Source organism: Carlito syrichta, unplaced genomic scaffold, assembly GCF_000164805.1.
Source record: "Carlito syrichta isolate Samal-C Ts95f unplaced genomic scaffold, Tarsius_syrichta-2.0.1 Scaffold315069, whole genome shotgun sequence".
NCBI lineage: Eukaryota > Metazoa > Chordata > Mammalia > Primates > Tarsiidae > Carlito > Carlito syrichta.
In genome coordinates, this window is record NW_007259165.1 from 387,399 (window position 1) to 412,271 (window position 24,873).

Genomic DNA, 24,873 nt, shown 5'->3' on the forward strand with positions numbered 1-24,873 from the left:
CCACGCCCGGCTGATTTTTTGATTTATTATAGAGATGAGGTCTTGCTGCCCAGGCGGGTCACGAACCCACGGGCTCAGGCAATCCACTCACCTCAGCCTCCCAAGGCACGGGATTATAGGCTGAGCCGCCGAGCCCAGCTAGGGCTCACACTTTTAAGTAAAACTTCTGATATACATTACAGTAAAATAATATATGCAAAGCCTCAGGAGGTCTGAAAATTTTTAAATGGTATTATCTCATGATAACAGCCTGCAATAACATATGCTAAAACACACTGTTGTATGTGTTTAAATGTGCATGTGTATGCGTGGGTGCATGTACACGCATATGCCTATTTGTGGGTATGTATTGCTAGGTTGCTTAACTGTTACTATTGGTTTTGTTTGGTATTTCTGTGACCAAAAAGTTGAGAAGTAACACACTTTTTTTTTTCTGAGTTGGAGTCTCACTCTGTTGCCCAGGTTGGAATGCAGTGGCACGCTGCTCACAAACACTGTAGCCTCGACCTGCTGGGTTTAGGCGACCCTTCCACCTCAGCCTTCCAAGTAACTGGAACTACAGGCACACACCACCATATCTGGCTAATTTCTTGATTCATTGTAGAGACGAGGTCTCACCAAGTTGCCCTGGCTGGTCTTGAACCCCTGGACTCAGGCAATCTTCTCACCTCGGCCTCCCAAAGTGCTGGGATTACAGGCTTGAGCCACTGCGATCAGCCAGAGAAGTTACACACTTTTTAAGATATAGTTGAAATCTCATTGATGAGTTAGTGTTTAGAGTAGGTAAAATGTGTATAAGGATATCAGGAAACTCCTGGGACCTATTATGATTCCTTTAGGAGATACTCAATGAGAAAAATTATTTTTTTAAGAAATGATAATGTAAGAACATAGTATCTAAAAATTTTTCCACATCAAAACAATGGATTATACACAAAACTGGGAGTGAAGATTTCACATGTTTTTTCTCTGCCTCTCTCTGTGAAATTCAATTGCCTCTTCTCTGTGACTCAGTTTATCAACTTGTGAAATGCTTCCAGATATTCATCTCATGCAGACACTTAAGGAATAATTGACATAAAAAAAATATCGGTGCTTGGTGAAAAATCTAAGACCCTTTTTGTTTTTCACAACCAAGCTATCATTTCTTTACTCAACGGTTTCATGATCACAGGCAATCCACCACCCCCCTCGACCGGACAGTACTTACAGACTGTCTTGTGTGGTGTAGTCAAAGGATAAGAATTTGCTTCACACCAGCCCACTGGGAAGATGTCCATGGATTCAACGTCGACAATGACCTCTGGAACAGGAGTCTGCAGACCTGCAATGGAAGAAGTCAAGCCAAGAGGTATAAACAGACTTTTCCAGGAAAAAAAAAACAGAGCATCCCAAAGACGGAGAAAAACATTCCTTGCTTCTTGTCCCTTTAATTAAGTTCAAGTGAGAAAAGCGTTCCACTGAATGTTAAAAACAAGAACAAAATGGATGATAGCAGTATAAAAGATATGACTTGAAGAGCGTCTTAGGATGGATAGGAATGCTTGAAATATAAAGCAGCAAGAACACGAGGAGTCCACACAAGGAAAGAGTGGCTTTGGAAAAAGAAAAATACTCCCCACTAAAATTAAAAGAGGAAGAAGGAACATAGAAAGTCTGGCATCTGAGCCAGACATGTTTTAAGAAGGAACATGTATCCCCTTTCCTTAAGAATAGCTTTGTGATTAAAGAAATGTGTCAGGGTCTGTGTGGGGGGAAGCACAGAGCCCATCTTTAAGCCTTTATGGTATGTTTTACCCAACACCAAGCAAAGATCAACCTTTAACTGAAGAAACTCAAACGTCACAGCTACACAGAACTAATCAAACTCAACAGCAACGATTATGGTAAGTGCTCATAGGCAAAGCCATTTCTCTGGGGAACTTGTTAACTTCTCCGTTTGACTGGAGTCACTTATTCTGAACTCGGTCTGTGGTCTGCAGGCTTTGGTCATGGCACACAAAAGTCGTTTATGAAATGTCTTTTTAGTGGGATCTGCCTATCACATCCTATTTCATAACGACAGGCATGCCATGTGACAAACCAGCATCACAGCCCAGAAACTCTGAAACAGACAAGAAATGTGGATGCAACACTAGCAAAAGTTTCAAGGAGTTCTGGGTACGGTGAGAATAAATTTGGAACCCAACAAACGAGTTAAAGAAAGAAAATTCTGCACCAGATCAATAGTTCTTGAGTACAAAACACTTTGAGGAAAGTGTTTGAACTGAGAATCAAAAGATAAGGGCTCTATGAATAGACAGTGACCCGCGGACTCTGACCACTTAATCTGGTTTTGCTTTTGTTTCCTCAGTGAGAAGCAGCATGAAATTCACACGGGGCTCCCCAGCACACATCCGTGTCATCTCCCGACATCTAAAGAATTCTGAATCCCATTCTCCTTCTCCACCAGAACCACAGCTTCAGGAAGCTAAATACCAACAACCAAACACAAATGGTCCCTACTCTGATACCAGCTCCACCGACTTCTTGCCTTCAAGACGCTATCATGAAAACAAGGTGTGTTCTTTAATAATCAAGGGCTCCTAATTTAGGGTTAAGCCAATATATTAGTGTACATAAAGTGCCCCAAATGTGGACAGCTGATGCTCATACACACATAATCTTATCACCACCCGTCACTTTTGCTTTGTTCTAAAATAACTCAATTATGATCGTCACTCTTAACTTTCTTTATGCTTAAGTTCCCTATAATTTAAAGTATATATAAGTTCAAAGAATGTAAAGGGATTTATAGGGCTTATTTTTCACCAACAAGGAAGGAGTAGATACTTCTGACTAATGTTATGACTTAACCAATTGTTAATCTGCTTACCAAAGAAATCATCAAATAAACAAGAAAGATTACATTCGAAACAGACAAAAGATAAAGAAACTCCTAGGAGCATCAAATGTGGAAGTGACTTTCCCTGTCCAGAAGAGGATGTGATTCTCCAGAAAAAATAAAGAGGGTCACTGGGCTGTTCCTTGTTACACAAGGTCATCGTCTCTTCTTCAGACTCACAAAAATCACCCTTGTTTCTTAGCTACTCAACAATTTTGCTAGCTGGTTGAATTCATCTACTCAATGCATATGTATTTCCAGATTTATGTAGAGCTACAAATAAGATTTTTAAGGTCATTAAAAGCAGTACTTCAAAAGGAAGCACAAAGTCAACTTTATAGCTTATTCCTTCCTAAATTATGACTTTCATTTTCCAATGTTCTGCTAGTTCAAACATCCCATCACATTAAGGCTTTAATATATACACTTCTGTACAATGTATACATTCATCTATTGCTAAGACTGTCTTTACCATATTTTAACATTCTTTCATCATGTTTTCCATTCAATTAAACAAATATTTATGAGCTTGAATGTGCTCTTTCCCTCAAGAAAGTTTTAGCCCCGCCTTCTTCCACCCCCAATACAGCCTATTAAGGCATCTATTAAATAAAAACTGGTGGGAAAGTGAGTTCCTTATCACCCAGAAAACTTTTCCTGACCCAAAAGCTTTTTAAATCCCATTCTGAATGATGAGAACCAATTCTTCATTTTCCTTTTTCAACGTTATAAATCTGGATTCATTTGACTGGACTCAGAGAATAATCTTCTAAAACAAACCAATTATTCTCCAAGGTTAGAGACCTAAAAGCCCACAAAATAATCCATTTAAAGTGTGCACGATGCTTCTCTTTGATTATTCTAGAATTTGCCAAAAGTACATATGCAAAGCTGAACATCCCACTAAAGACTGCAGCAATGTTCTTTCTCATTTTGTAGAAAAACCCCTTACAAATAACACAAAGCCACGATCAATCTCAGACTCTGTCTAAGCTGCAACCACCCAACATGGATTCTACTTGTTCGTTTTTACCCAGAGCTTTCATCTTAAAAACCATCAGGGGCTGGGCGAGGTGGCTCAAGTCAGTAATTTCAGCACTTTGGGAGGTTGAGGTGGGAAGATCGCTTGGACCTAGAAATTTGAGACCATTCTGGGCAACATGGCGAGACCTTGTGCCTATAAAAAAAAAATCAAAAAATTAGCCAGTGATGGCACACACTTACTGTCCCAGCTACTCAGGAGGCTGAGGGCGAAAGGATCGCCTGAGCCCAGGAAGTTGAGGTTGCAGTGAGCCATGAGCATATCACTACACTCCAGCCTGGGTGGCAGAGTGAGACCTCAATTAAAAAAAAAATTCCATCAGGAAGCCTAAATCTCTATGAGAAAGCACTTAAGTAAATTTGGCTGCATCCATATAGAATATTCTGCAGCCATAAAAAGAATGAGACACCTCTTTATATACTTATAAATGTAAGGCTCTCCAAGATGCATTGTTGAGTAAAAAAGGCAGGGCACAGAACACTGTGCATATATAGTATGCAACCATCTGTTTAAAAAGAGGGAAATAACATATATTCACATGTGCATAAAATAAATCTGGAAGGAAATGCCAAATCCCAACAGAGTGGATGTCCCCGGGAAAGGACTGAGGTGCTGGGGGCTGGGGCCCAGGAGCAGGAGGGGGGATCTGACCAAAGACACCTTTATGGTTTCTTGGCCTTTGTGAACGAGTTACCAATTTTTTTATTTTTTTTGAGTTGGAGTCTCACTCTGTCGCCCAGACTGGAGTGCAGTGGCCGCTCCCAGCCACCGCAGCCTCGACCTGCTGCGCTCTGGCGATCCTTCCGCCTCAGCCTTCCGAGTAGCTGGAACTACAGGTGCGTGCTACCACGCATGGCTAATTTTTGATTTATTGTGAGGTCTCGCCAAGTTCCCAGGCGGGTCTTGAACCCACGGGCTCAGGCAATCCACTCACCTCAGCCTCCCAAAGCACGGGATTACAGGCTAAGCCACCGAGTCCGGCTATGAGTTACTAATTTTACAACCACAACCTCCATGATCACCACGATAACACCAACACCACAAAAGACATCCAGAGAAGAAGGGAAGCCCTAGAGGTCAGACAAATGGGGACGCCAAGTTACCATCAAATAAAGTAAAACGAAATGACAGTGAATCAATTCACTGCTAAGAGAACAAAGCCTTTCCACACTCACAAACTCCATTTACAAGCACATAAATTTGTGAGAATCTACCTTAAAAGAGCTTTGCAGTTTTGCCCTCTCCTCTGGGCTCTATCCTCGAGTCAGCAGATCATGAAGTTCTGTTTTTTATTTTATTTTATTTTTTTGAGTCGAGGTCTCACTCTGTCACCCAGGCTGGAGTGCAGTGGCATGCTCATGGCCACCGCAGCCTCAACGGCTGGGCTCAGGCGATCCTTCCACCTCAGTCTTCCGAGTAGCTGGGACTACAGGCATGCCCCACCACGCCCAGCGAATGTTTTGATTTAGTGTAGAGATTTGTCAAGTTGCCCAGGCTGATCTCGAACCCGTGGGACTCAGGCAATCCTCTCACCTTGGCCTCCCCTTCTGCAGAATTCCCATCACCAGGCAGCCGTCCCCTCCTGCCACGCGAGGTGTCAGTCCTGACTCTGCAGGCGGATGACCACAGGCCTGGGCTTCCTCTCTGGGAGTTCAGCCCCTACAGTGGGATGATGTCACCTGGAGGCGACATTCATCATATCACCACAGCAGCTACAGAAACCCAAAGTCTGCTTCCCACTGCAAGGCCTTCTGGAGAGGTGATTCCCTTAGTCTCTGGTCAACAGCCTTCCAAAATAATTCCAGCTGGGCGCAGTGCCTCCCACCCATCATCCCAGCAATTTGGGAAGCCAAAGCAGGAGGGTCACTTGAGCACAAGAGTTTCAGGCCAACTTGGGCAGCACAGCAAGACTTCATCTCTACAAAATAAACCCCAACTTGCTTAAGACAGCCAGAGTCAGATCTGTTGCTGGCCACCAAAACTGAGCAGAACACCAAAACGAACTGGCTGGTGGCACTGAAAGCCTCTTCCCACAGACAGCACCCGCTCTCAGGCCACCTTCGACAGTCCAGGAAATACTTTCACTCCCGTATCCCAATCGGCTGAAGCAGCTTCTCCTACAAATGTTTCATACAGGCTATGCTTGTTTTTAAAGATATTAAAAATGACCCAAACTGGCTTACATACAATTATTTTCCCATTTGCATGTTTCCTTGTTTCAATTTTGCATGTATCTGCAAAGTGCTTATTAACCACCTTTTTCACCACTTATAGAAAGGCTTAATGGGTCATTTTCTACACCTGGTCTCAATGTACGAGGTTGGCTCAAACAATTCTCTGAACAACACCACACTATGCCCATTTGACCTGCGGGAAGGGCTTATAAACTCTAGTGTGCATAAGAAACATTCAGGGTGGGAGGCTTTAAAAAACACAGATTCTCAGACCTTGACATAGAGACTCGGGTGGGCCAGATATGGGGTGGGCCCCAGAAATGAGCATTTAGATTTATTTATTATTTAGAGACAGGGTCTCACTTTATCGCCCAGGCTGGAGTGCAGTGGTACAATCATGGCTTACTGAAGCTTTGACCTGCTGGGCTCAGGCAATAATACTCTCACCTCAGCCTCCTGAGTGGCTGGGACTACAGATATAAGAGCCACCTGTATACGCCTGGCTCATTTTTCAAAAATTTTTCGTAGAGACAAAGTCTCACTCTGTTGACCAGGCTGGTCTCAAACTCCTGGGCTCAAGCAATTCCCCCACCGCAGCCTCCCAAAGTGCTGGAATTACGGGTGTGAGTCATTGCGCCCGGCAAGGAATGTGTATTTCCATAGGACCCCAGCTGACCATGATGTGGAGGGTGGTTTATTGGAACTGAGCCAGTCATAAGAAGCAGATCAGAGAGTTTTTAAATTTTAGCTTCAAGTATAAATTATCTTGCTGTCTCAAAATCCAGTTGGCAAAACATCAGTTCTTTTTTTTTTTTGAGTTGGAGTCTCACTCCGTTGCCTAGGCTGGAGTGCAGCGGCATGTTCACGGCCACCCTAGCATCTAATTGCTGGGCTCCAGTGATCCTTCCGCCTCAGTCTTCCAAGTAGCCAGGAACTACAGGCGCACGTTACCATGCCTGACTCATATTTGAATTATTGTAGAGACAAGGTCTCGCCAAATTGCTCGGATGGGTCTCGAACCCGTGGGCTCAGGCAATCCACTTGCCTCAGCCTCCCAAAGTGCTGGGATAGCAGGTTGAGCCACCAAACCTGGCCAAAACATCAGTTCTTAAAGAGCTGCTGTATCTTATGACCATTTCCTCCAGAAACACGCATTTCATTTCTTCTTCATGTCCACCCTGCCAACAGGCAACAAGAAAGTGCGTGTGACTTCTCGTAAAAACATCGAGCTTTGCGAGGCGTGCAGGCAGGACTGGAACCCTGGGAAACAGCAGATGGCAACGATGACAGCATTGGGAGGTTTAGAGACACAGACTAGTCCTTTCTGCTAGAGCACAGGCTGTAGCAGGGCGACAAATCTGAAAACAAAATGCACTGCCTAATAATCGCATCGTCGGCAATGAACATTTACTGACTACTACGTGCCAAACTCGAGTCTCCGCACTTTATGAAAATTAATCCACTCGCCACCATGCTTCTAAGGTAGGCTCTACTGTTAAGACACGTTTTGGGGCCATTGGCTTGCTCTGGTGTAGCCATGTGCTCTTTGAGTTATGGTGGTCGCCAGGCTTCCTGGCTTTGGTCCCCTTCCCCTACACCTTGGGGAGGTGAATCTTCTCTTTCTCACTCTCTCTAATTTACTTTCTAAATAAACTATATTTTCTGATCTAAAAAGAAGACACGCTTTATAGAGCTGTACACATAAGAAGAGAGAGAGGTTTTACACTCATAAAGTATCAAGGTCACACATCTGGGAAGCCTGCGTGTACACAGGCGTGGGGCTGCTGAAAGTCGTGCTATGCTATGAGATTTAGTCTTTAGTGACTGTCATAAGGAAGGCAATGACCGTGTTTTTCAGAGACGACTCTCAGGTCATGCGATGCTGGTAAGAGCATCAGTTGATGGTCTGAGCTAAGTCTGCCGAGTTCCAATTTTGATGTTTCTTCACAGACCAGACCCTGAGAACTTTGAGTCTTCCCTTTTTTTGTTTTTCCATTCTCGGTGTATCTGTCTTTAACAAACTGGAACATAAAGAGATTGAATAACAAACCCTACAGGGCCATCACATCTAGGGCAATACATTCAAAGCGCAAAAACACTAAATGCCAATCGCCCACCTGTCTTTATTTATGACAGGACACCTGATTTTATTTTATTTATTTATTTATTTATTTATTTATTTTTTAGTTGGAGTCTCACTCTGTCACCCAGACTGGAATGCGGTGGCCAGGAGTGGCCACCGCAGCCTCAAACTGGTGGACTCCGGCGATCCTTCCACCTCAGCCTTCCAAGTAGCTGGAACTACAGGGGCGCGCTACTACGCCCGGCTAATTTTTTTTTAAATTTATCATAGAGATGAGGGCTCACCAAGTTGCCCAGGCGGGTCTCGAACCCGCGGGTTCAAGCAATCCACTCACCTCAGCCTCCCAAGGCGCGGGATTACAGGCTGAGCCACAGAGCCCGGCGGACACCTGATTTTAAACCAGGTTTTGCTATTCACAAAATGCCTGTGATGTCAACAATTCAGAGAGTGAAATAACAGCAGGAATGAAGCCTTGATGGTCAACATAACTTTTGTGATATACCAGTAATTTCAGCCTCAGCTAAAAGGCTAAAATAATTACTTCTTGGGGATATAGAGAACATCACCTCTCTTGTAAGCAGGAAGAAATAAAATGAAAAATGATGAGGATAAAAGTAATAGGGAACATTGACCCAGACTCTTCCTATGGTCCTGAAGCTGTTTTGGGTGAGTCTGTGGAGGGATGAATGTGGCTCCATCACCTTCCAGGGCAGGTGAGGCTCTACCTCATTTCATATGGAGGAGCATCTGGGGCACTGCTCTGCTCAGCCAAGCACCCGAATCCCTCCTTCACAGCATGGCACTGGGCTCACTTGCAGGGCTCACACCCACAGGGGAGGGCACCTGAGAGGCATCACCAATCTGCAGGAGCGGGCCTTCCCTGGGCACTGGAGGGCAGCTTGCCCACAGGTTAAATCTCCTGGATGCAACTTCACAGACATCAGAGCCGACCTGCCTCCCTCCTTCCAGCCCCATTCTGCCCGGCTCAAGGGGCTCCTAGGAATCCCCTCCATGCCCTTAACACGGCAGACAAACTCGCCGATGGCACACACCCCCATGCGGCCGTCTGTCCGTCCCAGCCACCAGGAAGCAGCTCAGTGACGGAGATGACTGGCTTGAGCGCGTCCTAGAACAGGAGTCCTCAAACTGCAGCCCGCGGGCCACATGCGGCCCACCGAGGACATTTATCCGGCCCGCCGGGTGTTTCTGCCGCCTTAACTTGTTACGACTAGCAGTGACAAATATGGAACCGGACATTGACCATCTCATTAGCCAACAGCAGGTCCATAGTTCTCACTGAAATACTGATAAGTTTGTTGATTTAACTTTACTTGTTCTTCATTTTAAATACTGTATTTGTTCCCGTTTTGTTTTTTCACTTCAAAATAAGATATGTGCCGTGTGCACAGGAATTTGTTCATAGTTTTTTTTTTTAACTATAGTCCGCCCCTCCAATGGTCTGAGGGACAGTGAACTGGCCCCTTGTTTTAAAAGTTTGAGGACCCCTGTCCTAGAATAACCCGGAACATCATGGGTCCCTCTGACTTCTTCATATCTCCTCTGTATTCTTTTGCCCGGCTCTTTCTGTGAACTCTTCTTCCAGCTTTAATGCAAGCCAAGCCCCCGATAGAAGTAATACAATGATGACCATTTCAGAAATGAGGAAACCAGGATTCAAGAAGATCTGGCAACTTGTTCAAGGCCAGAGGGCAGGCAGGGGCCTGCATTTGCACCGAGTTCTGTCTGCTCCAAATCGTCGCGATGATGCTGTCTCCTGCCGCCGTTGCTTCTTTGCAGACCCAGATGATGGGGACTCCTGTGACGTTTGCGTCTGGCCACTGTCCCCCACGCTACCCCGGTGTTCCAACCGGCTGGTACTCCTTTCGCTCCTAAAGGTCTCCACGTTTTAACAAAGTTGATCACCACTGTCCACAAATACTCTGTGGCTTCTGACGAGGGCATTAGGGGCATTAGTACCAGAATCCCAGCTACCTGCTATCTCACCTGGAAGTCACATCTGAATCTTAAAACACAACTGTGTCAATTCAAATCTGTTTCCTTCTAAACCTGTTCTTCTTCCTCTGTGTTTCTGGTCCCTTTCATGTGTCCCTGAAGACACTTCCAAGGAAGTCCAGGAATCAGGAGTGCCCATTCTGTCAGCTAACTCTTTAATCCTGGAGAAATCACACAGGATGGTTACATCTTGATATTCTGGCTGATAAAGCAGCCATGCATATGAGGACCAAAAAGATAATATGGCAGATTATTATGCGAGCATACACACATAAAGCACTGTTAGTATTAATAATACGTCTTGTGAAAAGCCGTTTTCAGACAAATGCACAATTCAACTCATACGAAGTATTTCGACTCGTCCATTTCATAAAGACCGGAAGTAGAATGGTGCTCGCCGGGGGCTGGCAAGGGGGAGTTCTGTTTAGTGAGTAAAGAGTTCCAGTTTTGCAAGATGGAAAAATTCTAAAGCTAGAGAGTGTGATGGGTACCACGCCAGCGTGAATGTACTTCATGCCACGGAACTACAGGACTCCGAAACGGTTCATTAAAATGATAAATTTTATATTACGTATATATGAACCCAACTTAAAAACAAAAAAAGACATTGTTTCAATGGAATCTCTCTTTTCCTGAGGAGCCAGGGGTAAAAAGCTAAGTTAATCAAAGTTCTTGTCACGGTACATGAACAGCTAACACGTGAGCTAGAAATCAACCCAGTTTCGTGTGAAGTGCAAAATAAACGGTGCATGTATGTTGAGTAAAGTGTCTGGGAAAAATGATTCTGAGAGAGTGGACCCCCGCAAGAGAAGCTAAGGAAGGCAATGCCAAATTGTAGACTCTATGATGAGTCTGGATGCTGGTCCCCCCAAATCTCATGTTAACGTGTGGTCCCATGTGTTAGAGGAGGGGCCTGGGGGAGGTGTCTGGTCTTGGGAGTGGATTCCCCCATGAATGGCTTGGTACCCTTCTCCTGGCAGTGAGCAGGTTCTTGCTCTGCTATTTCCCAGGAGAGCGGGTTGTGAAAAGAGCCTAGCACTTCTCTCTCTCTCACCTCCGCTCTCACCAAGCAACACGCCAACTGCCCTATCTTCCGCCACCAGTAAAAGTTTCCCAAGGTCTCACCAGAAGCCCAGCAGATGCCAGAACTGTGAGCCAAATACATCTTTTTCCTTTATAAATCACCTGGCCTTGGGTATTTCCTTATAGCAATGCCAGATGGACTAAATACACTCTCTTAAGGGTGAAAGAGTCATGAGAGCAAGGAGAACAGCCAAAGCAACAGATCTGTCCCCCCCAAAAAGGGCCAGAAATGAACATGAAGTCGCTCGGCTTGCGAGAAGGCAGAGCTGTGAGTACGGAAGCCAGCGTGTGTGTGGCCGCAACTTACAGGCATCCAGACAGCTATGGACAATGTTCATAATTACATAATGACCTACAGTAGAATACTGACCCAAGAGGAAGCACCATCTCTTTTCTAGAACACTGATCCCACCATCATAAATACCTTGGCCAACCAACTATCAGTGGTTTGTAAGAGCTTAAGATTCTTTGCAAATGATGCGCCTAAAATAATATCACTTCAGTCTCATAGGTTTTATTCATTGCTCCCTCTTCTACAACAGCCCTCTTACAGACACTTAAAGAATGATTCGGCTTCGAGAGAAGGTGAATATTAATTAGAGACGGTCATTTTAATTACCTGAAAGTGGCCAATTGACCCTGTATTGAGACACCTTCAAATCCATTCAATGCATAAAAATAACTGAAAAAATTGTTATAAGGTACTTTATAAATGGAAGGTGTCACATAGTCTATAATCAGAATAATCATTGTTATATAAAATAATTTCCTTCGGGAGGCTGAGGTGAGTGGATTGCCTGAGCCTGCAGGTTCGAGACCCGCCTGGGCAGGTGAGACCTCATCTCTACAATAAATTTAAAAAAAAAAAAAAATTAGAAAAATAAATAAATAAAAAAAATAATTTAACAGCCACAAAGTGACCATAATGAGCCTCTCTCATTTCAAGAAAACACTACTTCCATGAGACTGAAATAATAAGACATAAGTGTCATTAAGCTATCACTTTAAAAAATAAATGCTCAGCAAGAACAAAAACCAGTATAAAAAACAAAATTCAAGCAAGACAAGGAAACTGGATGAAATGTTACTCTATGTGTAATTTTTTTTTTAATGTCGTAAGAAGGATGCAAGACTGTGACCCATAATTCCAGATAATATTCAACAGATATTATAACCTCAAACAGATCATACTCACCAGATTATTTACAAAAACTTTTTTTTTTTTTTTAATGTGCAAGATCTAGAGAAATGGGCAATCTATGTCCTGGTCTGTTTTTCAACGGTAATTTTTATGACTACACAATGAAAACATTCCAGGAAAAAGAGAAAGATCTGGCATAAGCTGACTTCCATTTCTTGGTTATGAAAGCAAAAATTTGTATTCGAAGGAGACCAGAAAAAGCAGAAATTACTGTCTTAAATGTTCAATAGACATCTCCTAATGTGGGTCACCACTCTTTTGAAGATGTGGGATGCTAATAGGGTATGGCGAATTAAGCAACAGAGAAAATGCCAGAGCAGAAACTGAATTCCGGACGGATCTTAATGGCTTAGCTGGTTCCTCTACCTATAAAAATCAGGACTCTCGCGCTGCTGTTGGTGTTAGGTAATTAACAGCCGTAAAGCATGCTGAAAGTAGAAACTGCTAAATAAATAATGACTTAATGACTGCCAGAGAATTTTAGCCATAATGTGCTAAATAATAGGGATGAAACACGGGCTTTAACTTTACCATTTTGTTTTCTAATTAATAATGGGAGCGAGACTCCGATCTCATTAAGATGGAGTCGGTAGTGTTAGACAACAAGTTAAATTTAGAGGCTAGAAGGCACAGAAGGGCTCCTGTTGCCCAAGAGCAATTGACTCAATGCTGATGTAGCCATGAAAATACAGTCACAGGCTATATTCCTATCGCTACAGAAACATCACAGCTCTGTCTGTGTCTACATTCTGCTTAATTCTCAGCTTGAGAACCCACTTTTTGAGAATTTCCATTTATTTCAAATTGATTTTGAAACCTTAAATTTTTTAGTAATGTTTTAAATTATTTTCGGGAAATAGGCAACACAATGATGTCTGCTAAAATGATTGGTCTCTACCTTCCCAAATCTCTTGGAGTACAATATTTACAAGATTAAAGGTCTATCTAAGAACTTTCTGGGCTTTTTAGCCTTCCATACTGAAGGAATAAGGACAGGGAAGATATGAGCATCAATTCTATGATGTTGCTTCTAAACTTTTTATTCCAGTGGTGGTATGAATATGTCATAAGATTTAAGATATGGACCAGAGAGCAAGCACTACTCTACTAGTCATACCTATTCTTTTTTTGGTTTGTTCTCATGTACACTTGAAATAATTGCTGAATACTACAAAATCTAACTTAAAAAAAGAATTATAACTCATAGAAATATGAAAAAGCCTTAGAGATCAAATCCATTCTAATTATTTCTCATTAAGAATACATCTAGAAAATGTGGTCTTCAACCGAAATCCAAAATGAGATTAAGGTTCTGTTGACAAAATACATTGTTCTATAAATATTCTGTACACTGTAAGTAAGCTGTAGTAGCTATAAAGAGTAGTTTTAACATTACTGAACAAACAATACTAAATCCTTTTATTATATATAATTAGTATATTTACATAATGTTATTATATATGTGCACATATGCGCACACATATATAATAAAAATCCTGTTTATTATATATTTGAAAATAAAGTCATGCTCCAGTTACTATTTTGAGGAAAAATTAGACATCTACAGAAGGAACCAAAGTAAAGGGTATTATTCACATTGAAATACAAATATATAATTTTGGCTTCATAATAACCAGGACCTCGAATACCAGTTTTAGTGACTCATATTAATTTAATTGTGACATTAGCTTTTCTAATCACAGATGTAAAAAGACCACTGTGTTCCAAACATAATTATCTCACCAGCATCTCATTTCATGAAATTATTAGTTAAGATGAGAGCCTCTGAATAATTTTATATTTGATTAGTTTCACTTATTTAAGAACACTGAATAATTTAGGCTCCATTCAAACGGAAAGCAAGCAAGAGGGCACTTCTGAGAAGCCTGCATTCCTCCACACCCTGCCATTTCCAGATAGACCCTACATGCTTGCCAACAACTACTAACTGTGCATACCTTCCAGGTGAAGCCACAACACGACTGACTGTGCGTACCTTCCAGGTGAAGCCACAACGTGACTAATAGTGTATACTTTCCAGGTGAAGCTACAATGCGACCAACTGCATACCTTCCACATGAAACTACCACGTGACTAATTGTGCATACCTTCCAGGTGAAGCCACAGCGTACTAATTGTGCGTACCTTCCAGGTGAAGCCACATCAATCGCCCCTTCACACTGACCACGGAGGCCACACACAGTTCTCCTGGATTCCTGGGGTTCACAGCTTCAAGTTTCATGTTCTTTGTGAAACCCCGACTAAAGGATGTCTGAAAGAGAAACAGGACTGTCACTAAGCCAGCAGTTACCGTGGAAGGACAAGGGGTCACAACAGAGCTGGAAGAAACAGAAATGCAGAGGCGCGTGCACGCCTCTCATTATAAGACAGGGCAGCTCGTGCACACGGTTATCTTTCTCACCATTCATGGCACATGCAGGTGCCTAAACCTATTTGTTAAATGAGTGAGAGCATGAACACGTTCTTTCTTGTTCCATATGCATCTTTCCTTCTGTGGAATCAATGAAGTACACATCATTTCTTCCACTTTCCTACATTCCTTGATGAAGTCACACCTGGGGATATTTGAGAGCGTTGAAGTCGGGAGACTTCACTTGGCATCATTTTCCTTTAAAGAACATTGTAGAATGTCCTTTAGAATTGCTCATAGTGTAGGTCTCTTGTCGATGAATTTCCCCTGTTTTCTTTTATCTGAAATTATCTTTAGTGTTCTTTTGTTCTTTATTTTTCTTTACTTTTCAAGTTCACATTAAAAATTTTTACCTATCGTAAAATTTACGCTTTGCAGTATGCTGATCGATGGGGCTGTCAGACCTAGGCAGATCATCACGTGGCCATCACCACGGCCAACACACAGAGAAGGCCCTTCACCCCCTAAATACCCTCGCACTGACCTTTTGGTAACTGGTCCTCTCCCCCACACCCAATTCCTGGCAAGCATCAATCTGTCTTCCGTTTCTATCATTTTGCCTTTTGATTTGATAACGTCACATAAATGCAGTCATACCAACTGTAGCCTTTTGAATCTGGCTTCTTTCACTTAGCATAAGGTATCTAAGATTCATCCATGCTATTGCATGAATCAGTAGTTTGTTCTATTTTACTGCTGAGTCGTTTATAGAGATGTACCACAGTTTATCCATTTACTAGTTGAAGGACATTTGTCAGTGACTGTGAATAAAACCGTTATAAGCATTCAGGTATACGTTTTTGTGTAGACATAAGTATATTAATCTGCTCAGGCTGCCATAAAAAAAAAAATACCACAGTCTGGGTATTTTCTCATGGCCCTGGAGGTTAGAAGTCAGAGATCAGGGTGTCAACAGGGTTGATTTCTTCTGAGGGGGGATTGTATCGTTGGCTTGTAGGATGCTGTCTTCTCTGCGTCCTCACATGGTCTTCCCATTGTGTGTGTCTGTGTCCTCATCTCTGCTTATAGGGACATCCATCACACTGGGTCAGAGCCTACCTCATTTTACCTAATTGCTTCTTTAAAGACATGATCTCCCAATACACTCACATTCTAAGCTACTAGGAGTTTCGGACTTGAACATACAAATTTGGGGGATTACAACTCAACCCTTAACACTAAAGGCTTCATTTCTCTAGAAGTGGGATTGCTGGACCATAGGGTCAATGAATGGTTAACCTTCTAAGAAGGTACCAAATTGTTTTTGTTTGTTTATTTTAAAGCTATTATATTATGTTTATTTAGATTAACAAAAGGCGGCCAAATTGTTTTCTAATGAGGCTACGACATTTTATATTCTTACCAGCAGTATGTGAAGGTTCAGTTTTCTTGCTGAGTTGTTAATAAAGATGGACCACACACAGGGTGTGCCGCCAACCTCATCAGCACTTGGTATTGCCAGCTTGCAAAATTCAGTCATTCTAATGGGTACCTAGTGGTATAGCACTGTGGTTTTAGCTTGCATTTTCCCTACTGACAAATGATGTTGAGCGTGTCTTCCCTGTGCTTCTTCTCTGTCATCCAAACGTCCTCTTTGGTGAAAAGCCTGTTTTGATTCTCACTCAGTCGCCTCTTCTGTTATTATCTTTTCTATTGAGAACGAGTCTGATTTTTGCAGTTTCTTCGTGTGCTGGGCAACATCGTATTGAAACACAGATATGTCAAATGTTATGTGGCGGAGATTCTGGATGACGCTATACTCCCACCAAGAGTGCTGATTTTTCTCTCTTAGCAAGCAACAGACTTGGATGGATTCAACCTACAAGCTCTGTTCCTTGAGAAGCGGCTCAAGACTGTTCAGTTCTCTCACTCTTATCTAGGGTGGAGTCTGCCTGACGTGTACATGATTCAGAGGTCAGCCAAAGACCAAGGCAGAATTTATATGTTGAACGTGTGGTTCCCAATCCTGGCATGCCCCTCACTTTCCAGTAAACGTAGTTACTCACATTTGGTAATCTGGTTCATCATGCCAGAAATGACCGTGAGTTTCAAATCACTCTTTACGTCTTCCCATATGGTATCAACTGTGGCTGCCCTCAGGCTAAAAGCCCAGAAAACCTGGGACCATCACCCATGCTGTTCTTTTCTTCCAACCTCCTGCTTCTCTCCAGAAGTTGCTTGCTTTTGTTCATTCTTCTCTACTCTCAAGTAGTTGTTTCCAGTACCGTGTCCAGTTTAGAGCAGCTGCATCTGCCGAAGGGTCGACTCAGTCCAAGCTTACTCAGTCACCGCTGAACGCAAAATTCCCTCCTAACTTTACTTGAAAACAAATACAAAACCTCCCCATATCACCAACTACTATGAATTATCATCAGAAAAGTTCAATGTTACAGTACTACATAAATAGATCCATTTGGAAATATATACAACCCAAACAGGTTCCTATAAGCAATAGAGATGGCGTCTTCATGTGATGGCGTCTTTATGGAAAGAAGTCAAGGTAATTCACGTTTACATTTTTTAAAAATCAAACTTAAGTTGAAAACTACAATTACATCTCTACACAACTGGAAAAAAAATTGTCCAGTGCACATTAGGAAATCAACTGGTTCCTTTCCTCTCTGTTTCTTTGGAACTAGGAATCAAAGATCTTCTAGGTGGGCTATTTTTTCCTGCAAGTCATCCCGCCTCATCCACGGCTATGATGCATTGAGCTTCCTTCTGAGAATACAACTCGACAGGCTGCTTGGAAAAGCTCTAAGTAAGTTTAAAATGCATTTTATCCTACTTAATAAGGAAAAGCTACAACCACATCACCTATTTTTCGCTTCCATCCACTGCTTGAGGGCAATTTATAAAGGATCAATAGCAAAACCGTTACCTGTGAGTTTATTTTACTAAGCATTTGACCATGTCGATCCCTTTCGTAACAGCCTCTGATTGTTAAACTTCCCTGGGGAAATGTCTTCTATGCATCCAATTCCACATGAGCCCGCCTCTCACACACACAAGACGTGTGATTAAAAAATGAATTTGTAATAAGCATTCCATTAGAGAGCACTTGTGGCAAGCTAACACATTCAGCAGAGTACCAGTAATGCAATGCATATGCCAACGGGCAGTCAACAACCCTGTCTATTAAATAAATGGAAAGGCAGAAACAAAGGCATTCCTAATGAACACACCAGCAAGTTCATTAAAACAGATTTCATCAGCAGCTAAATCCTGAAAGCTCGGAAGCCACCTGGGTGTGGCTATTTGTTCCACCATTAAAAGCCATGTGACAACTCCTGGTTGCATGGAGCAGAGGACAGACAAGAAAAAAAAAAGAAAGAAAAGGCTTCATGGGACTGTGTTGTCACAGAAGAAACAACTCCCAAAGTAGAGAACTAGGCGAGATGTAAGGATTTCCTTCCCGAGTCTAAAGAGTCAGAGAAGGAATGCTTCTCTCGTCTGCTAGAAAGCACATCCTCAGATGGGTGCTACAGAGTGCTGCCAGGGTCCGAAACGAAAAGCAGACAGGCAAGTACATTCCGTGGCCCATGCCATCAAAACAGTGAGAAGGAAAGACAGATAGCGCCGGACTCCATCAACCGTGGGAGCTAATCGGCTGCAGTCCTCGTGGGGCCTGGTTACACACGGTCGTCCCCATCCCACACGTAAACACACACCATTCGGTTTGATACCACAGAGAAACTGCTCTTACGCCAAGGCAGCACTGTCCAGTGGAAAAGTCGCTCAATCATGTCCGGAGCCCAGACTTCCAGCTCTGCCGCTGTTTCGTTCCTGCACGTACACGCGCAAGCTGGCCCAGCAATCAACCTACCTGACTCCCCAAATCTGAATGTCCCGGATGCTCACCTTGGTGCCCGACCCTACTAAGTCAACCCTCTCCCAACTCATTTTTCATGGTTTGTTTCCTCTTGAGTGCAAAGACTGGCGGGTAGCAATGAATCAGCAGTTCTGGGGGCACCGTTTCTAGTTCCGAAAACAAGTCTTTGATGTGGGAGTGCTCTGCGTCGTTGTATTACAGATTCCAATGAGGAAGAGACTGCATCTTTTTTTTCTTAGCCTAAGAAATTGAATTTCATAACTGAAGGTATGGCAAATACACCACCCTTTATATCGAAGCCTTGTTCTTAAGACAGAGGTAATAATTCGTATCTCGTTCCACAGTTCTTGGAATTGATGAATTATCTGTAATTTTTTATTTTGTGTTGGAGTCTCACTCTGTCACCCAGACTGGAGCGCAGTGGCCGCTCCTGGCCACTGCAGCCTTGACCTGCTGGGCTCCAGCGATCCTTCCGCCTCAGCCTTCCGAGTAGCCGGACTTACGGGCACGCGCTACCACGCCCAGCTGATTTTTTTTTTATTGTAGAGATGAGGTCTCACCAAGTTGCCCAGGCGAGTCTCGAACCCGCGGGCTCAGACAATTCACTCACCTCAGCCTCCCAAAGCATGGGATTACAGGCTGAGCCACCGAGGCCGGCTTATCTGTAATTTTATAAACCACAGTCAAACACCGTATAATGTTTTGGTCAGTGACAGACTGCATACATGGCTGTGGTCCCCAAAGATGATGATGGTTCTACCACAGAGCCCAGGGGTGCAGTAGGCTATATGACCTAGATTTGTGTAGGTACATTCTACGATGTTCACGCAACCAGGAAATTGCCTGCAGGTGCATTTCTCAGAACCTATCCCCATCATTAAGCAATGTTACATCCTAACAGCGGTCCCCAACCTTTCTGGCATCAGGTACCAGTTTCATGGAAGATGATTTTTCCATGGGTGGTGGGGAGGGATATGCAGGCAAACCTCACTGCTCATGTTGATCTGTATTTGCAGCCACTCCCCAGGACAGCATCACTGCCTCAGCTCGACCTCAGATCACCGGGCATTAGATTCTCATGAGGAGCGTGCAGCCTAGATCCCTCACGTGCATAGCTCATAAGAGGGTTCGGTTCACGCTCCTGTGAGAATCTAATGCCGCCGCTGATCTGACACAATGGAGCTAAGGCAGAAACGCGAGCGATGGGGAACGGCTGTAAATACGGACGAAGCTTCATTCCCTCTCCTGCTGCTCACCTTCTGCAGTTCCTGATGGGCCATGGACAGGTAACTGGTCCATGTCCTGGGGACTGGGGACCCCTGCTTTATAAAACCACCTCCTACAACTATGCAAGTAGACACGTGTGTACATACGCGCACTTTCATTGCGATCTTATGTGCCACAAAAATCCTATTACTATGCCAACAAGCTCTATTGGAACAAGCTCTTAAAGTAAGCAAAGCATGAGACTGACTAGCATCTTGCTCGTAATGAAAGGAATGACTGACGTAATCAGAGAAAACTGATTACTCATCTGTAATTTTATGATTTATATGACACCCCTAGGCTCTGGGGTATAACCATCATCAACTTGGGGGACCACAGTCATGTATGTGGTCTGTCATGACCAAAATGTTGTTATATGGTGCTTGACTGTGGTTTATAAAATTACAGATAATTAAGCTGTGAGGCCTGAGGGGCAAAGACCGTTCCATGGATGGTCTTGTCAATACCACACCACATAGAAAATGCGTGTCTAAGGGTGACGAGGCGGCCAGCTGCCTACCCCAAGGTGTCCTCTTTGCTCCATAGTATAGAATCACAGTTGGGAATCGGAAGCCCAGCCGGGACCCATTTCCAGGCCTCATGTATGGCAGGTACAGCCCCGTGACTAGTTCCCACCAAGAGAAAGAACCAGATGTAATACATGCTGCGATCGGGCTGCAGTATTTAGAACTAAGAACTTGATCTCTCCTCCCATGTGCTGGTTGGATTCCGTGATGGAGCTAGCCCAGGACTCACCGCCGTGAGACCCACCCGCTAGTCAGGGACACCCTGGACTCTTCCATCAGTGAGGCTCTGCCACCACCTTTTAGCACATTCCAGCCACAGCGCGTTTATTAGTCAATTAGTTGCTGCATCCAAGCATCATCCTCACAACTATGCAACTTGAAAGGAGGACTATTCAAAAACCACAGAAGTTTGTAATTCTTCATTGCATGGTACTCCAGTCTTGCTCGGTCAGTAGAAAGCAACTCATAAAATCTGTGGTGAACAACCGCTATGATTTTTTTAAAAACTAGGCAAGAGAGAAGCGCCTTACATTTCTGAAGCAGAAGGGAGGTGTTTCCTCCGCCCCGTGCTGCTTGTGATAATCTGCCCAGTCGAAGTCCTGGCCAGAGTAACCTGTGAATGACAAAACACAAATAGAACAGCATGAATAAGCTAAATCCCAGAAAAAAATGAAGAAAACAAGAAAGGGTGCAAGTTTGGGCCCCAAAAGGATATAGTCTCCCTAGCCGAGCAGCGCTTGAAATTTCATGAGGTCAAATAAAAGATTTTTTTTTTCTTTTCCTTCTTCTTTTTATTTTTGAGTTGGGGGGGTCTCACGATGTCACCCAGGCTGGAGTGAAGCAGCACGATCATGACTTACCGCAGCCTTGACCTCCTGGGCTCGGAGGATCCTTCTGCCTCAGCCTTCCAAGTAGCTGGGACTATAGGCATGCCACCATGCCGGGTTAGTTTTTTTATTTTTATTTTTGTAGAGATGAGGTCTCATTATGTTGGTCTTAAACTCCTGGGCTCAAGTGATCCCAGCCCTCCGGAAGTGCTGGGATTCCAGGTGTGAGCCACCGCAGCCGGCAAATGAAATATTTTGGAAAACGTTAAGTTAAATACAGGCGAGGCCTGCCATCATTACCTGGTCGCAGTGCCTGAAACCAGGGAAGTGGGGAGGGACCCACTCGCAGCAGCGCCTGCCAGCTGGGGGCTGGGAGACTTGCCCTAGGAGCAAGAGCTGGTACAGGCTAGGGCACAAAGCACAACTCCACAACTCGCTTTTGCAGAAACACAACGATGCGTCCTCATTAATACCTGCCTTCATGTAAATTCCAAGTTCATAGAAAGTGAATTCTCAGTGTCTTCACGGAAAACACGAGACTCTATGGGGGCGGGGAGAGCAGTGCAAGAGATGAGTTTTTTAAAAAGTAACAGAAGTTGGCGGGGAGGACAGTCAAGGGGTAGAGAGTCTAGCGATAAAGCGTCCAAAGACATGAAAGGGGAGGAATGCAAAGCTTGCCGTGGAACTGAGCAGCTAAGGATAAAGGAAAACGGGAACCGGGAAAGAGGGAAATGGGAAGAATGAAGCTTGAAGCACTGACAAACTGAGGAATTCTCTGAAAAACAACTATTCACACACACTGAATTTATCTAAATTCAGAACCTACCAACATGGTTTCTTTCCTTCTTTCTTTATATTCAGGCCACTGGGGGTGCAATTATAAAATATATATCCATCATGATAGCCATGGCAAAACAAAGAGAAGGTGAGAGAAGACTTCTGAATTATAAAAGAAAGGCATGACCAAGGTAGGAAAGCACCTCTTAAAGTATCACCCGCACAAAATCCAACCAATGAACAGGCATTCCGAGGAAAAGGAACTGAGGTGCTTAAACATTCCCATAAATAAGGACCGGAAATAGAAACGACAGTCCAATTATGATGGACTGAAAGCATGTAAAATGTCACTGCTATCTTCATTTACTGCTCTCCTTATTGGCTGAGGTGTATGTAAAATAAATCTATCAGGTATGTCTCAAGTAGCCTCCCAGTTGCTTTTTCCCATATTGTCACCAATTTGACGACTGCAAATTCACCTAACATAGGAACGTTTAGTTATTAAGTCACATAGTTGCACATGGACTACAGAAATTCTTTATTACAGAAAACTGTAGACACTGATGCCTGCTACCGCCCTCTGTATTCTCAAGATCAAACTGATACTATTTTTTATTAAGTTCAACTTACCCACATTTTTAGGATGGAAGGGTGGGCAGTTAACCCAGAAAGCACTGTCCTCCTCTGGTCCCAGAGACTGACCTTTGACTCTCCTGTATCCTGCTGACCATCAGCGACAAAGTGTCTGCCCCTTCTCTCTTAAGACAACTGTTCCACTCTATAAAGATTGACAACCCTTTGATACATGCAGTCCTACACTCAATCTCTAGGGAGCCACCTCTAATCTAATAATTTCTAAATATAATCAAGTCTTGCTGGGTACATTCTAAGCAACAATTAATGATTCTGCCCCGAGAATGCGCTCAGTTTCTCAAATATCAGAAGGGCTTAGACTCTGAACCCCTCTTCTTCCTCTTCCTTTTAGGGCACTTTCTTCACTTCATCACTTAAAATTCTTTTCCTTTTGGACCGATAATGAGCTCCCTTTTGTACAGCAGTTTTGTGACAGCTCAGAAAATAACTGCTACATAAAAACAAATTGCTGTGGATTATATAATGGAGACAACAGGGGTCAATTATACTCATTAATCAACAAAGACAGAAAGAGAAGTACAGAGGCTTAACTGCAGCTAGGGACACATGTTTTAAACCTGGAGGGAGGGAGGGAAACAGCAGAGGGGAGAAGAAAATAAAAGGAAATAAAACCCCTTAGGCTATTAAAATTTGCAACGAGCTGCCACGGGAGACCATTGAACCACAACCATTAGAGTTATTTAAGCTTTTATTAGTGTTTATTCTGAACGAGGTTCCAGCCCTTACAGGTCCAAAAGGGAAGAGGTTGATGACCCGTTTCCCTCGGATACAAATTAATTGACATGAAACAGCTCGACTTGCACTGATGACTATTGGCAGTGCAAATGGACAAGTCTTTGGAAAAACTATTTGGCAGTAAAAATGTCCCCGCCGTTTGACACAGCCATTTCACTTCTGGGAACTTATCCCATAAAAATGATCCTAAAAACTGAAAGAGTGTTATACGTTAAGATACTTAGGGCTGCTGGGCTCGGTGGCTCAGCCTGTAATCCCGCGCCTTTGGGAGGCTGAGGTGAGTGGATGGCCTGAGCCCGCGGGTTCGAGACCCGCCTGGGCAGCGAGATCTCATCGCTACAATAAATCAAAAAATCAGCTGGGCGTGGTAGCGCGTGCCTGTAATTCTGGCTACTCGGAAGGCTGACACGGAAGGATCGCTGGAGCCCAGCAGGTGAGGCTGCATTGGCTGGGAGCGGCCACTGCACTCCAGTCTGGGCAACCGAGTGAGACACCAACTCAAAAAAAAAAAAAAAAACCAACAACAACAACAACAACAACAAAAAGATACTTAAGGTATCATGATTGATCACACTGGGAGAAAAAAAAAAAACGATAAGAACTTTCCACGCTATAATAGGAAATGAGATGAGACTTATGCGAGCCTACAGAATGTCACATGGGCATGAAACTGCACGTAGTTTAAAAAAAAATCATGAAAAGAAATTGCTGTAGCTTTAGATAAAAATATTGCTACAAAAAAATGAATAGATTTATATACAAATATGCAAAGAAAAAGACCAGAGGAAATGTAAGAAAAACTTAAGTATCACGATCACTGTTTGGGCAGTAAACTTTTGGTTACTTCTTCTCTCCCTCAACTTGTTTCTCTTTTCCAAATTTTCAATAATGATCACAAAATTATTTCATCAACACAAAAATTTGAAAATATAGCATCCTTGCTCTATTTAAGAAAATAAAGACCTGGTCAATCAACCAAGGGTCTTTCTTGTCTGCACAATACACACAATTGCTTCCCACAGCCTTCCTCCAGCTTTGGGCCTGTAACAAAATCCTGATTTTTATCCTGTTCCTACAGAAAGTGAATTGTGACTACCTAACACAATCATGGTGGCCACGTGCTCCTTGCCTGTGGTTTAAGATAAGGGTGGGGAAAGATTTTTTTAAAAATTTCTCTCTGATAAAAGAGACGTGCAGAAATGAAAGCCCCTCTTCCGTGCTGGGTAGTTGTGAAAAACATGTACAATATTAATTTAAAAAACAGCAAGAGAATATCATGATTGCCATCCACCTGATTGGCAAAATGAAAAACAATACTAAGAACCAACCATTCTTTTTTTTTTT

General features: G+C 43.2%; 1 protein-coding gene across 1 annotated transcript in view; it reads right to left on the reverse strand.

Moving 5' to 3' along the window:
* SFMBT2 (Scm-like with four mbt domains 2) overlaps positions 1-24,873 on the reverse strand; it is a 160,743-nt gene that overhangs the window by 51,755 nt on the left and 84,115 nt on the right. The window contains exons 7-9 of the mRNA XM_021706035.1: positions 21,067-21,149; positions 14,626-14,752; positions 1,211-1,324 (exon numbers count right to left, since the gene is read on the reverse strand). Coding sequence (XP_021561710.1) covers positions 1,211-1,324; positions 14,626-14,752; positions 21,067-21,149 — 324 coding nt within the window. The remainder of the gene's footprint in view (positions 1-1,210; positions 1,325-14,625; positions 14,753-21,066; positions 21,150-24,873) is intronic.